Source organism: Molossus molossus, unplaced genomic scaffold, assembly GCF_014108415.1.
Source record: "Molossus molossus isolate mMolMol1 unplaced genomic scaffold, mMolMol1.p scaffold_m16_p_11, whole genome shotgun sequence".
NCBI classification, from domain to species: domain Eukaryota; kingdom Metazoa; phylum Chordata; class Mammalia; order Chiroptera; family Molossidae; genus Molossus; species Molossus molossus.
In genome coordinates this window covers 102,371,296-102,385,795 of record NW_023425346.1, presented here as the reverse complement: position 1 = coordinate 102,385,795, position 14,500 = coordinate 102,371,296, and the positions used below count along the sequence as shown (strand labels likewise).

The 14,500-nt window shown below is 48.5% G+C and overlaps 1 protein-coding gene across 4 annotated transcripts in view; it reads right to left on the bottom strand.

The window, feature by feature from the left end:
• ATG16L1 (autophagy related 16 like 1) overlaps positions 1-13,418 on the bottom strand; it is a 79,743-nt gene extending 66,325 nt beyond the window's left edge. For 2 of the 4 annotated variants that reach the window (XM_036253853.1, XM_036253854.1), the window contains exons 1-5: positions 13,161-13,418; positions 8,566-8,659; positions 2,813-2,918; positions 1,608-1,681; positions 548-799 (exon numbers count right to left, since the gene is read on the bottom strand). In XM_036253853.1, coding sequence (XP_036109746.1) covers positions 548-799; positions 1,608-1,681; positions 2,813-2,918; positions 8,566-8,659; positions 13,161-13,275 — 641 coding nt within the window. In that variant the 5' untranslated portion in view covers positions 13,276-13,418. The remainder of the gene's footprint in view (positions 1-547; positions 800-1,607; positions 1,682-2,812; positions 2,919-8,565; positions 8,660-13,160) is intronic. The other 2 variants (XM_036253857.1, XM_036253858.1) reach the window with 1 other exon arrangement.
• Between the last annotated feature and the right edge of the window lie 1,082 nt (positions 13,419-14,500).

The window sequence follows — 14,500 nt, the reverse complement described above, 5'->3', positions numbered from 1 at the left end:
AAAAGAACTAACTTTTCTCCTCAAAACAATGAAAGAATTCACTAGCAGAAATAGCATGGGCCAAAGCCCCTTCGGCAGGTGATCGCTTGCTCAGCTGCCAAAGTGTTCTCATAAACGCAAATCTCTTTATTCATTTATTTATTTTTTTATCCTCACCCGAGGATATTTTTCCATTTTTTGTAGAGATAGAATGGAAGGGAGAAAGAGGAAGGGAGAGAGAGTGAGAAACATCGACGTGAAGGGACACATCGAGTGGCTGCCACCTGCACGACCAACCAGGGCCGGGGACAAACTGCAACCGAGGTACGTGCCCTTAGCGGGAACCGAACCCGGGTCTCTCCAGACCGCAGGCCGACGCTCTAACTGCTGAGCCAAACCGGCCAGGGCGCAAATCTCGTTATATCCACCCTTCTATTTCCATTCCTTTAGGGTTTGCCGGTTTCCCCCACCCTGTGGTTGGAGCTGTCAGGTTTGTTCCTTCTTTTCAAAGACCCAAGTTCCACTTTTTGAAAAAAAGGAACCCAGTAAACACGGGCTCATCTCCCACCTTGAATCCTTTTCATTCTCTGCATTGAGGCGATTGGCTTCCTGGGCCTTCTCGGCCATCCACCTGGTGACCAGCTCCTGGTTCTCCTCCGAAGTTTTCCGAAGCTTCTCCTCCAAGGCAGTGAAAGTGATCTGCAGGGCATCATATTCATCCTTCAGGGTCTGGTTGGCTCTCTCGAGGTCTTGCAGCTTACTGCGCAGTTCTTGGCACTCCGTCTCCAGGTCAGAGATCGTCTGCAAGCATTCTGCAATCCTGTAAGCACGACACATGGGAGGAATGGTGCTGGCCAGGGCTCGAGCTGTACGAGCTTGGGCCCCGGCAGTGACCCCAGCCATCACAGCAGGTCCCACGTGGGAGACTTCAGTTATGACCCCTCACTTAGTCGAGCCCAGGCCCAAGGGTTTACAGGACAACCCCAATGGAAGAGGAAGCATCTGGGGTCAAATTCATCCACACAATGAATATTACAGCACCTTTAAGAAAAGCTGAATTTGAAGGAAGAGGGGGTCTTTTGGTGCTTAATTTGAGTGGTCAGCGGGGACTTAGGAGGCTGGAAATGCTTTGTACTCCATCACCTCTATCATTCACTGAGTGAGAATGCCCAAGAAAGTCCTTCACCTTGCTAAGCCTCTAGAGACCCCGCTCTGCATATTACGGAAAAAGACACTGACAAAACTCAGGCTTGAGTCTGATCATCTTATCTGCTAGGCTTCTCCCCATCAAGAATAATCCCACCCACAAACGCATCCCTGTCCTCAAGAGTCACAGCTTGATATCTTGGCACTATCTCTACCACAGAAGACACCAACTCGCATACCCAGTGGCCACAGAGAGCTGAGAATGCCCAGGAATAAAGGTGCTTCCCAGAAGGAGGCCGAGGCACCGTCCTTGCCTTCCCATCCTTAGAGCAGGAAGAGCCCAAGCTGTGCACAGAATGAACCCACTAGGCCAGCATGACTGCCACTGCGACCAGACAGTACCGGCCCTGCTCACAAGGACTCAGCAGATAAAACGGGGGAGTGATCCCACGACCAGTCCTCAAGGGGTTATCTCTACTCACTTTGCTTCATTCATCTGCATCTCCCTGTCCTTCTGCTGCATCTGGTTATTCAGGTCAATCACCAGCTGAGCTAACTGGGAGATAAAGAAGACACTTTCATAAATAAGAGATTTAAGGACCTCTTCGGAAAACTAAACAGTGAGTTATCTTATTTCTAAGAAATCAAAGGTTCCTGAGGGGTTGAGCCAAGACAGGAAGAGATGAGCTGGGTAGCAGAGGAGCCGCAGGGCCTATGGGGATGCTCATGGGCATGGTGTGGTGATCCCTGCTGAAGGCAGGCTGGATGGACGAGAAGAGTTCTAGACGACTGCCGGGTTCCTGCCAAAGACACCTGTCCGCCCCTCGCCTCGGCTACCTTTCCAGACCCAGGAGCTGATAAAACAATCAATTCAGCTGATGCATTTTTTTTTCTTTCCTAATTTCCCAGGATTTGATTCTAATGATTCTTTCTGAAATTTCAGGACTCACTCTCAGAAGCTTCTATTTTTATTAAAAGAAAATTGTTTTCTTTATTGATTTTTAGAGAGGAAGAGAGAGGGAGAGAGAGATTGAAACATCAATGAGAGAGAACATGAATTGGCCATCTCCTGCATGCCCCCCACTGGGGATCAGGCCCACAACCTGGGCATGTTCCCTGACCGGGAATCAACCCAGTGACCTCTTGGTGCAGGGGTCAATGCTTAATCACTGAGCCACACTGGCTGGGCACTCTCAGCAGCTTAAAAAAAATTTATTATTGAGGTAACAATGGTTTATAACATTACAGAAGTTTCAGGTGTGCAACATCACATATAATTCGACATCTGTATACACTACACCAAAAGTCTAGTTTCCATCCGTCACCATACAAGTGATCCTTTGCCGTCCCCCCCCCGGCGACCACTCGTCTGCTCGCAGCCTGACAGTGCTCTGAGTGCCGTGTGAAGGCGCTAGGAAGAGCACTCGGGCCGAGCAGAGAGCTGCTTTCCTCTCCAGGTTCTCCACGTCCTTCATGGTCTTGGAGCCTGACAACGGGCAGTGGTGTCAATGGCTTGCTCTCTTGCTGAAGGAGGCTAGGACCTCACACTTTTACCACTGTTTCACTCCCACAGGCAGAGCTGGTGACGCCAGAGAGCCAGCGTGGCTGCAAATCGAGGGGATCCTGCCCGCCCGTGCTCCCCGGAAGACCCACACAGACAGAAGCAGACGAGGCGGCGGCTCTTTACCTCCCCACGCTTCTTGTGCAGCTCAGTCAGCTCTTCCTGGTGTCTCATCTTCAGCTGGGCCATTTCCTGCAGTTGGCCATCACTCCACGCACCATCATGTCCGGGACTGCATCCCCAAACCAGACAGAAGAACAGAATGTGCAAAAAAGAGAGGAAGAAAAGAAATCAGACCCCAAGCCCTGTCAACCAGGCAATGGAACAGCAACTCCAGAATTCCACCCATGAACATGACAACACAGACGACAGAGCGGACAGTCTCTCCAGGCGAGTGTAGTTACCGGCCACACCAACCTGAGTAGGAAGTAGGAGACCAATCACCACCCGAACCGCCAGGTGGGTCAGGAAGAAAGGGTGGGTTCCAGAATGAAGGGTAGGTAAGTATGGGGGAGACACTCCGGCCACTCACCGGGCAAGCATGAGTGCCTGCTTGGTGCGGGCACTGCTCCTGGGGCTGGGGGAAGGCAGCACCGAGCTCTGCTCTCCTGCAGCTGTCACTCCGTCACGAGCAGACAATGAACAAGTGACATGAAGACAGGTGGTCAGATGTGCTGAGAAAACTGAGCAGGGTGCCCTGGCTCATGTCACTCAGTGGGCCAAGCATCATCCTATGCACTGAGAGGTTGCAGGTTCAATTCCCAGTCAGGGCACATGCCCCAGTTTGGGGCTCGATCCCCAGTAGGAGGGGATGTATAGGAGGCAGCCAATTAATGTTTCTCTCTCTCTCCCCCTAAAAATCAATAAAAACATTTAAAAAGAAAAAAAACAAAAACTAAGCAGGGTACAGAAGGGAGCAGAGCGACAGGGGTCCTGTTCTATGCAGGGTGATCCGGGGAGGCTTCTCTGAGAGGTCATACACAAACGGCGAAGACTGCAAAGAGGTGAGACCAAGCCACATGGCCCTGGGGGCCCTTCTCTGGAGAGAGTGGGACTGGAGCTCCAGGTGCAGAGAGCACAGGAGCCCGTCAGGGAGGAGTGTGGAGGTCATGCAGAGCCGCGCAGACCCGAGACTGTGGCTTTTACTAGGCGTGACTGCAAGCCACTGGAGGGTTTAGAGCGGAGGAAACACTTCCATTCTAAAAGGGTCACTCAAGGTGCTGGGTGGAGAGCAGGCTGCAGGGGGCAAGGGTGGGCACAGGGAGACCAGTTAGCAGCTACTACACAGTCCACAGTCTGGGCTCGAGACAGTGCAGCTCAGATGGAGGTGGCCACAGGGAGGGGCGAGAGGGGGCCAGATCCTAGCTAGATCCATTCTGAAGACAGATGACAGGACTTGCCCCCGAACTGGACCTGGGGTATGAGACAGACAGGAATCAAGAATGACTCCAAGGCTTTTGGCCTGAGCAACCGATAAAATGAGGCGTCACCTACTAAAATAGGAGGGATTATGGGAGGAGCAGGTTTGGGAGAGGGCTGAAGAGTTCAGTGTGAACAACCTAGTGGGTATTTTGAGTGGAAATTGGATGTTCCAGTCTGAACTTCAAGTCAAGAGGCCCGAGCTGGAGGCTGACATGCAGACACTGCCAGCAGACAGGTGTCCGAAGGCGCGGAACCTGTTCAGATTGCCTCCAGAACCAATAGTCTTGAGAACCCTGCAGGTGTTTGCAACAGCAGCTCAGAAACAGCAGCACGTGGCTAGAACTGTGGGTTTCTAGTTCAGGAGATGGGTCTCAGCTGGAGCTACAGCTGTGAATGATCAGACCATGCCCAGGGAAAGCACACATGGAGAAAAGAAAGGAAGCTGGAAAACTGGGATACCACCACCTGAAGGGAAGGGGAGGCCACCTCCTCCACCTGGATAATGAAATACAGAGGGGAGCCCTGGCCGGTTTGGCTCAGCGGTTAGAGCGTCGGCCTGCGGTCCGGAGAGACCCGGGTTCGGTTCCCGCTAAGGGCACGTACTTCAGTTGCAGTTTGTCCCCGGCCCTGGTTGGTCGTGCGGGTGGCAGCCACTCGATGTGTCCCTTCACGTCGATGTTTCTCTCTCTCTCTCCCTCCCACTCTATCTGTACAAAAAATGGAAAAATATCCTCGGGTGAGGAACTACAGAGGGGAAAGGGGGCAGCATGATGTTCCCTCCTAACTCGACCCTCCATCTCTAAAGTGTTTTTGTAAAAACACTTTTTCTTTACTGATTTTAGAGAGAGGGAGGGAAAAGGAGGGATAGAAACATTGAAGAGAGAACATCGACTGGCCACCTCCTGCATGCCCGCCACCAGGGGGAAGAAGGTCAGGCCCAACCACTGAGCCACCCCGGCCGGGCTCTAAAGTGTTTTTATTACAGCGTGGCTGGGGTGGCTCAGTAGACTGAATGTTGTCCCATGGACTGAGATGTCCCTGTTCAATTCCAGTTCAGGGCATTCTAGAAAAGAGCTTCATGACTAGGACAAGGATACAAGTCACTAGAGCCACTTCAAAGCCTCCTACTACTTCCAATTTTATTCAAAGCAAAAATCAAACTCCTAACAATAGCCCACCAACAGGGCTCCACTAGGGAGATAAGAGAATCACCTAGAGGGCATGTTTAAACAGATTCTTGCCTGCCCAGTGTGACTCAGGGGTTGAGCATCAACCTATGCACCAGGAGGTCACAGGGTCAACTCCCGGTCAGGACACATGCCCAGGTTTTGGGCTCGGCTGTGTAGGAGGCAGCCAATCAATGTTTCCCTCATCAATGTTTCTCTCTCTCCCTTTCCCTTCCTCTCTCTGAAATCAATAAAAAGATATTAGATAAATAAAAATAAACCGACTCCTGGGCCCACCCCACACTGAGACAGGTCTGAGACAGGATAATCTACACGTCCAGAAGAAGCTCTCAGGGTGTGACACCGCTGACTCACAAGGACTATCGCAGGGGTTCTGAGCAGTCAGAGGTCATCGGGACTACCTAAAGAGTTTCCACTCTCCAAGTTTCTGAAATAATAGTTCTGGGGCAGGGCCCAAGGGACTCAAGGCTTTCCATTTCAAATAACTTCCTAGATGCTGCAGTCCAGGGAGCATAGCTAGAAAACTACTGGAACCTACTATGCCCAAGCTGAAGACTTGAATTTAATCTGATTAGCACACAAAGGGATTAACCACTTGAGAGAGAAGTCAGATAACTGACGTAAATAAAGCTTTTTAAAGTATTTTTAAAATTTTATTCAATTTATTGGAGTGACCCTGGTTAATAAAATTATTTAGGTTTCAAGTGCATAATTCTATTAAGATTGATTAGGACAAAATGGGCAGCACTTAAGGAAACAGAAGGGAGAAAAACACTTAAAGAGAAAATCACAGGCCCAGCTCTGGCTGGTTTGGCTCAGCAGTTAGAGCGCCAGCCGAAAGGGTCCCAGGTTTGATTCCAGGTCAAGGGCACATACCTGGGTTGCAGGTTCGAGCCCTGGCCCTGGTCAGGGTCACCAGGGATGTGTGGGAGGCAACTAATTGATGCGTCTCCTCTCTCTCTCTCTCCCTCCCTCTCTATCTTAAAAAAAAGGGAAAATATCTTCAGGTGAAGATTAACAATGACCACCCCCCCCCCCAATAAAACAAACAAAAAAAACCACAGGCTAAAAGCCAATAATCCCAAACCTAGATTTAATACCTGGTCTGACTGCAGTTTCAACCCTTCCCTGATTAATCAACCACTCTGCAGGTTTCTGGTCAACACCAAGAGGGAATCTGTCTATTTCTTCCCTCCCCATAGAAAGAGACACTCCACTGATAAAAACAAACAAACAAAAAACCCTTGGGAGGGGCAATAATTCTTTCTTTTGTTAGTAACTCCCTTGCCCCACCCTTCTTCCTATAAAAACCTCCCATTTCAGAAGACCCTTCAGATGGCTAGATGGGATGCTGCCCGATTCACAGATTGCTTAATAAATCCAATTTCACTTTCAAATTTACTCAAGTTGAATTTTTAAAAACAAAACCAGTCAGGTGGTCATCTTCTGTGTCTACACTCACTACACTAGCAACCACCTTTTGAACTGGTCCCGGCTCCCCTCACTAGACCCAATTCATTTAAGAGCAGGGACATGACATTGGCCTTTTCATCTCTGTATCCCTAACACTGGCCACACCAGTCACACCTGTCTGAGTGCAGGAGACTCCTGCCACAGTGCAGGGGTGAACGGACAGATAACAAAGGGGAGGGGGTGCAAAATAAATGTAAACGAAGGGACAGGTGCACTAGGGACTGTGAGAGGAAGCAGCAGGCCCAGGGAACCCACTCTATGGGGAGGGGCAGGACACGGAGGGAAAAAGGAACCACAGATGACTCATGGAAAGAACAGAACTGAGGCTGTCAGGAGAAGCCTGATTATGGACACAAGTTTGTGGGGAAGGAAAGACCACCAGTCAAATTACCACACCACCTCTCATGATATTCAGCTAAAAGAATTGTTTTACATTACTTATAGCACCCTTTTAAGCAAATGAGTGTGACTGACAGATAAAGAATACAGGAACACAGTCACCAAAAGTCTAGGCTGGTAGAAAGAAAATGTTTTTAGTTTTCAATTGATGGATGGAACCTGGGTCAGGCCATCTGTTCGCCTTTCCCACTCTGGTTGGCCAGGAGACCATCTGGTCAGAGAAGGAACATGGATGACAGGCAGTTGCACAGCCCACTCAGCTGTAGGAGTAAAGATATTAAGCTACACCTAGCATTTCTGTGATTTTTAAAACCCCCAAATCAGCCCTGGCCGGTTTGGCTCAGCAGTTAGAGCATCGGTCTTGGTCCAGAGAGACCCGGGTTCAGTGCGTGTACCTCGGTTGCAGTTTGTCCCCGGCCCCGGTTGGTCATGAGGGTGGCAGCCACTCGATGTGTCCCTTTCACATAGATGTTTCTCTCTCTCTTCCTCTCTTTCTCCCACTCTACCTGAACAAAAAATGGAAAATGTCCTCGGGTGAGGATAAAAAAAATAAAAATAAAAACCCCAAATCACTGTTAACCTTATTCTTAAAATTGCTAAACATTAACTAACATGCAAATAAGAATGGAAGTTTAGAGCAATAATGGGTGCTGCCCTTATACAAACCATCAAATTTAATATGCAAATGTGAGCATATAGAAATAGAAAACAGTAAGACTCTAGAATGATTCCATTTAAGGTACTCTGATGAAAAATGGATTTCAGGTTTTTTGACCATGACCCTCAAAAAGAAATATGGTTTACATAAATGACCCAAGTAAACACAACACACCCCACCATGAACACATATATGCATATTTAACAAGACAATACTCACCCTTCCTATAAAAATGCAGATTTTCCCCCCAGAATCTTTCTTTAAAAAAAGGAGAGGGGGCGCTTGTCACAACCTGTTAGTTTAACTTCACAATCTACTAAAACATGTTGACTAACACTGAACTAAAAAGGACCAAATAAACCTGCTTTGTAGCAAAAAGAACTTATGGCAATCCTGTGTTAACAAGATCTACGTAAATCTGCTCAAGAATGCTGACTCGGCTGATTGTTTAGAGAATGTGAACCCTGACTTGCTGGAAGAACTGGCCTAGTCACCCACCTGAAGCAGTTTCTCTGGCTTACAGCATCTTACTAATGACAACCCTTCAAAGTAGGTAGGTATGTACCTTTGAAAAAATGATTTTAGTTATCTGGTTTCAGAATCTTATCTGTTAGGAGCTGACAGAAAACACAAGCACAGAAACAGCACTGGTTTGCTTCTCAATCAGAGAAGTGACATCTGGACAGAGACTAATGTAATTCAGGAGGAGGTACACACTACACAGGACAGTTTCAGAGTACCTTATCTCGTGCCTGTTGGGTATGTCCGGCTTTTCTGCTTGTAGCTTCTGGGCCAGCACTGAATGAAGGTCTGACTTTTCCAGCAACTTGTTATCTAGTCAAAAAAAAAGAAAGAGAAAATCAACCTACATACATTTTTTTTTACTAATGTCTTATAAAAATCTGGACCAAAATAAACAAACAACCAGACCACTGGGTAGCTTTCACTTTTACTAGTTATCAAAGTATTGGCACTTCACTTTGTCACCAATTATAGCAATTATCTAAAATCCAGGAATAGCTCTGGCCGGTTTTGCTCAGTGGTTAGAGCATTGGCCCATGGACCAATGAGTCGGAGGTTCGATTCTGGTTAGGGGCAGGTACCTTGGTTGTGGCTCGTCCCTGGCCCTGGTCAGGGTTGTGCAGGAGGCAACCAGTTAATGTGGCTCTCTCCCTCTCTCTATCTGAACAAAAATGGAAAAATATCCTTGGGTGAGGATTATAAATAAATAAATAAATAAATAATAACATCCAGGAATATACACTCCTTTGGTGCTGCTTAGCCTAAGCAAGGGAAGCCCAGTCAAAGGAACCTATGAAACCTTCAAGAAGTTTCCCCCTATCAAAGGCAGTTGAAAATGCTTTTTACTCCCAGTCACCTATTTCTCCCTCAGGAGTAAAAAGTAACATGGAAAAATGAAATACTATGCACCTCTAAGTAATACAGGAGAATTTTACTTTATTATTACATTTGGACAATTTAAGTTTTAGATCAGGGCACTAGGGACACAGATACGAATGAGAGGCCCTGACCCCAAGGAGCTCAAGTGTTCTGGGGTGGGAGTGTGGAGGGTCCAGTTATAGAAAGGAAGAGAAGCCTGGCCCACATGGTTCAGTGGTTAGTGGTTGAGTGTTGACCAGTTCACCAAGAAGTCACTGGTTCAATTCCAGGTCAGGTCACATGACCGGGTTTCAGGCTCCATCCCCAGTAGGGGTGTGCAGAAAGTAGCTGATCAATGTTTCTGTCATTGATGGTTCGAACTATCTCTCCCTCTCCCTTTTTCTCTAAAAATCATTAAAAACACTTAAAAAACATAATAAAAAAAAAAAGAGAGAGAAGAGTAATCCTTTACTCATTCCCTCCGATGGTTTCATAGGTAAAGATGACAATCCAGGAAGGAGGACCAGCAGAGCTCTTTGTTAAGTAGCTAGAAATAACAGCTGGCGCCAACACATGAAAGGGCAGGATGAGAAATTCAGACTTTTTCTTACTGGCAATGGAGAAACAACAGATTTTAAAAGGACATAGTGACATGAACAGATACTTATTAGTAAGAAGTCAAAGATCATTCTGAGGTTCCTTGCTCAGGAAACTGGGTGGAAGATGCCCTTGTGTCACATAAGCAGGAGGGCAGAGCTTAAGGGAGAAAATGAGTTTGCTTCCGAACGTTAACAAATGGACAGGGAACACAGTGCAGGAATTCAAAAGAGTCAGGGCTAATAATGACATATAGTTAGGAATGACAGGCACCCGGGGGGACCAAGATCAGAAGGGGTGCACTAATCAGAAAAAGGGAGTGACCATGGAAAATTTGTAGAATAGCTACCTTTGATGGGGATTGTTGCAAATCCTAAAAGTCTAAGATTGGAACTGTTATGAACAAAATTGTGATAGGGTTTATGCTAGTGACCATGCCTTTTAGAAGAGCTTCTTTCTTCTCTTAAAAGATTCTTGAGTTTCATTCCTCTCCAGTGTGGCTCAGATGGCTGGAGTATCATCCCATACACTGAATGGTCTCGGGTTCAATTTCGGGTCAGGGTACATACCTAGGCTGCAGGATCCATCCCAAGGTCACATATAATGGATGTTTCTCTCTCTCTCTAAAATCAACAAGCATATCCTCTGGTGAGGATTAATAAATAAATAAGTAAAAGAGTCCTGAGTTCTATTTCTCCTTGATATCTGAAAATGGAATTCCTGGTCAGAAAAAGAAACCTTCTCTTCATCTGTATTAATTTAATAAACTAGCTCAGCAAAACAGGGAGTTGGTTCCAAACATGGATATTCACCAGTGTCAAAGGGCTCTAATAAGATCTTCCAAACGTTACACCAGAGCTGGGTGCCCTGTGATAATACCAGGGTTTTCAAAGGGTACGAGGTATTGGGGAGGTGTCCCCTGTCCCCACAGCCTCTTTTCATCTTTCTCTTCAGGCTCTGAGGCAGGAACTGAACAGGAGACTGTGCTCGTAGACAGTCAGAGCTTGACTGAGAAGGCTGGAGCGAAGAGTGAGGGCCTTCCAAGGTCAAACTAGAAGTGATCTCCCAAATGTCAATCCCAGCCTAGAGAAAGGTGGTCCTGTGGTCCTGCCCCCTCCTAGCCCCTCAGGTATGCTTACCCTCCACAGCTCTTTAAAGATGTGTTCCCTCTCCAGGAATGATCTCTCCCGGCTTTTATACATCCTCGCACCCTATCAAGATGTATTCCCCCCCCCCCCAATTGATTTTTTTAGAGGGAGAGGGAGAGAGAGAGGGAGAGAAACATAGATCTGCTGCCTCATGCATGCCCCCTACTGGGGATCAATCCAGCAACCTGGGCATATGCCCTGACCAGGCATCGAACTGGTGACCTCTTGGTGCATGGGACAACGCTCAATCCACTGAGCCACACCAGCAGGGCAAGATGTCCATTTTTAAAGTGCAGAAAAACATTCAAATTGCGCCAATGCGATTACAAGCACCTTCCATTTACAGACTGTTGCGTCCATGGCTTTCAAAGCATGTACGTACACAGCCTTGTTTTTATGAAGCCGGCAGAGCAAGCTTCACCCTCACTTTACAGATGCAGCAAACCAGACTCAGAAAAGCAAATGAACAGAATGCTTAAGGGGTGGAGTCTGCTCTCAGACCCAGTTTGACTTCCAATGTGTATTAGCTTTTAAAGAACAAACATTTACCCAGCCAGTGTGACTTAGTGGATTAAGTGTTGTCCAAGGACTGAGAGGGCAGCCGATTGATGTTTCTCTCTCTCTCCCTTCCCCTCTCTTAAAAAAAAAAAATATCAATAAAAACATTTTAAAAAAATAAATAACAAGCATTCAATAAATACCTGGTGACCCGAACTTACTAACCTGATAAGGAATCACATTTCATAAGAGCGGTTGCCTGTGCTTCTGGCTTTCTGAAATAGCACAGGTCTGCCAGGGCCTTTGAGTATAAGGGACAACAGGGATCACCATCTCCCTCTCCTTCCCATCTTTGTTAAGGGGACAGACTCAGCAAAGGCAAGTAAGCGTCATTTCTTGGGGTACCCAGTGAGAAAAGCAAATCCAAGTTAGGAGCCATCAAGTCTGCATTCGAATCTAGGCCCCTCCACTGAGCTGCTGTACCTGTCCAGAGATTAGTCTCTCTCCACCGCCTGTGAAAAAGAACAGGGCCGGCTTCATGGGACTTTCAGGAAGATTAAGTGAAATAACACCTGCCCGCTATTTACCACAGTACTCAAGCTTGTCTGCACATGAGAATTACTTGGGGAGCAGCAAAAAAAAATACTGATGTCGTTATCTCACCCCTAGGTACTGCTGTTTTTAGTGGGTCTGGGGTGTGGACTGATTTTTGTAATTTTTTAAAGATCCCCAGGTGATTCTAATATACAGGGAGGTTTGGGAACCAGGATTTAGCACAGAGTTCAACGAGGGTCAACTGCTATTACCAGAAATCTCATCAATCAACATAACTGGAGAGCCTTGTCAGGCTTGCTTCAAGCTGTATGTGAAAACGCAGGACTTAAGACTGCCCATTTCTTACCCTTGTCGTGTCATCAGTTATGGTAAAATCCGGGCAGGGGGAGCTAGGAAGTGCTCATTAGAAGGTATCTAAGGGTACACTTTCGTACTCAAATTGCAGCCCGGGTGGAAGAAAACCACCTTTTTCCATACTGAAGTTTTCAGTAACAACAGAAACACTATGATGTCCCAATTTTAAAGTCTCAACCGACTCAAAATGTGCAATAGTCAAACACCAAGGCAGAGGCCGCTGTGAATTGCTCCGGTTAAATGCTTCAAGGCGGCGTCGGTTCCAATCACACGATGCCCGAGAAACAGGATGTTTCCGGAGCCTGCCTTTTTATTCTACTTCTTAAAATGTTTTATCCTCACCCGAGGACATTTTTTCCATTTTTGTTTAGATAGAGTGGGAAGGAGAGAGAGAGAAACATCAACGTGAAAGCGACACATGGACTGGCGGCCTCCCACGCAACCCCAACCGGGGCCGGGGACAAACTGCAACCGAGGTGCGTGCCCCGAACGGGAACCGAACCGGACTCTGGACCGCGGGCCGACGCTCCAGCCGCTGCGCCAAGCCGGCCGGGGCGGGAGCCCGCAGCACTGCGCGCTGCTGGCATCGACAAAGCCAGCGTGAATGGCGCCCGCCTCGGAACACACACTTCAGTAAGGAGAACGCTGTCACGGCCAAGGGTAAAATGACAGACGGGAAGTGTCCTCGGGAAAGGTCTGGGTCGGGGCGGCGCCGGGGGCTCGGCCTCCCGCCTCCGCTGGCGCCCCACGTGCCCCTTGCAGCGCCCGGGGCCCGCCCGCGCCCGGGCCCGCCCGCCGCTCACACTGCAGGATGATCTCTTCGAAAGCCTGTCTCTGCAGCCGGTCCCGGCGCCTCAGCTCCTCCGCGATGTGGCGCTTCCAGCGGGGGAAGTCGGCGGCGCGGAGACCCGACGACATGGTGCACGCGGCCCGGGCGCTCAGCGCCGCCGATCCGAGCGGGGCCTGGCGGCCGCGGCCCGCACCATCAGGCGACCAGCGGGCGCGGGAGGCGGCAGCCCCACAGCTCACCTCCACCAGCAGGCCGCCCCCAGCGCCATCCGGCCCGGCTTCCGGCTCCTGTCGGAAATGGTTTGGGCCGGGGCGGAAGACCCGCCTCCCCGCCGACGTCTTGCTGCACACGCACGCACGTGGTCTGCGCCGACGCGGGGCGCCCGTCAATGACACGCTCCCGTGGCCGGAAGTGCTGCGGGGAGAGAGGCGGCCGCTGGGCGGCGGTGGGGCTGCATGCTGGCTCAGGCCCGGTGGGAAAGGCGCCCGGAAGGAGGCTGCGTCCGCCCCTCTACCTACGTTTCTTTTTCTTTTTTTTAAAATTATTTTTATTAGTTTATTTTTGTTACAGATGTTTCTCCCCCCCCCCATTGACATCCTCCTCCAGACCCCCCCCCCAACATCGGTGTCTATGTCCATTGGTTACGCATACATGCATATAAGTTCTGTGGTTTATCTCTCTCCCCCACCACCCCCCAGCCCCTCTTCTGAGGTTTGTCGTCTGTACCCTACTTCCACGTCTCTGGGTCTATTTTGTTCATCAGTTTGTTTTGTTCTTTATACTCCACAAATAAGTGAGCTCATGTGATATCTACGCTTCTTTTGCTCCTTCACCCCGTTTTATATTTTATTTCTCGGCCTGCCTCCCTTTCCTTCATTTTCTCAGGTTACAAGCAGAAGTGGGGTCCACTCCCCACATAGTAGCTGCGTGATTGTGGATGAGGGACAACCTCTCTAAGCCTCTAATCTAAAATGGGGATGGTGATGATACCTACCTCCCAGGGCTGTGGTGAGGATGAAAAGAAAGAACCTGTGTAATGCAGATAGCACTGTGCCAGGCACGTGGTGAACCTAACTCTTTCTAGACAACCAGCATCCTTCCAAGGCCTGCCCCGAGTCTGACTGCTTTAGTGAGACCAAACCCCCGGACCCTGTAAACAGATTTTTTACATCGAAGAAATGAAATACAAAGAACAGTTAAAGGTGTGACTAGATTGGATACGTTAATCATTAGAAGCCTAGAAATTATGGCCTAACAGTAAATGGGTCCTTAGAACGTAATCCAAGGGTGGAGATGAGACAGGACAGTAAACCAGGAAAAATGGACTAGGGAGAGTGAGACAGATAGGTAAAC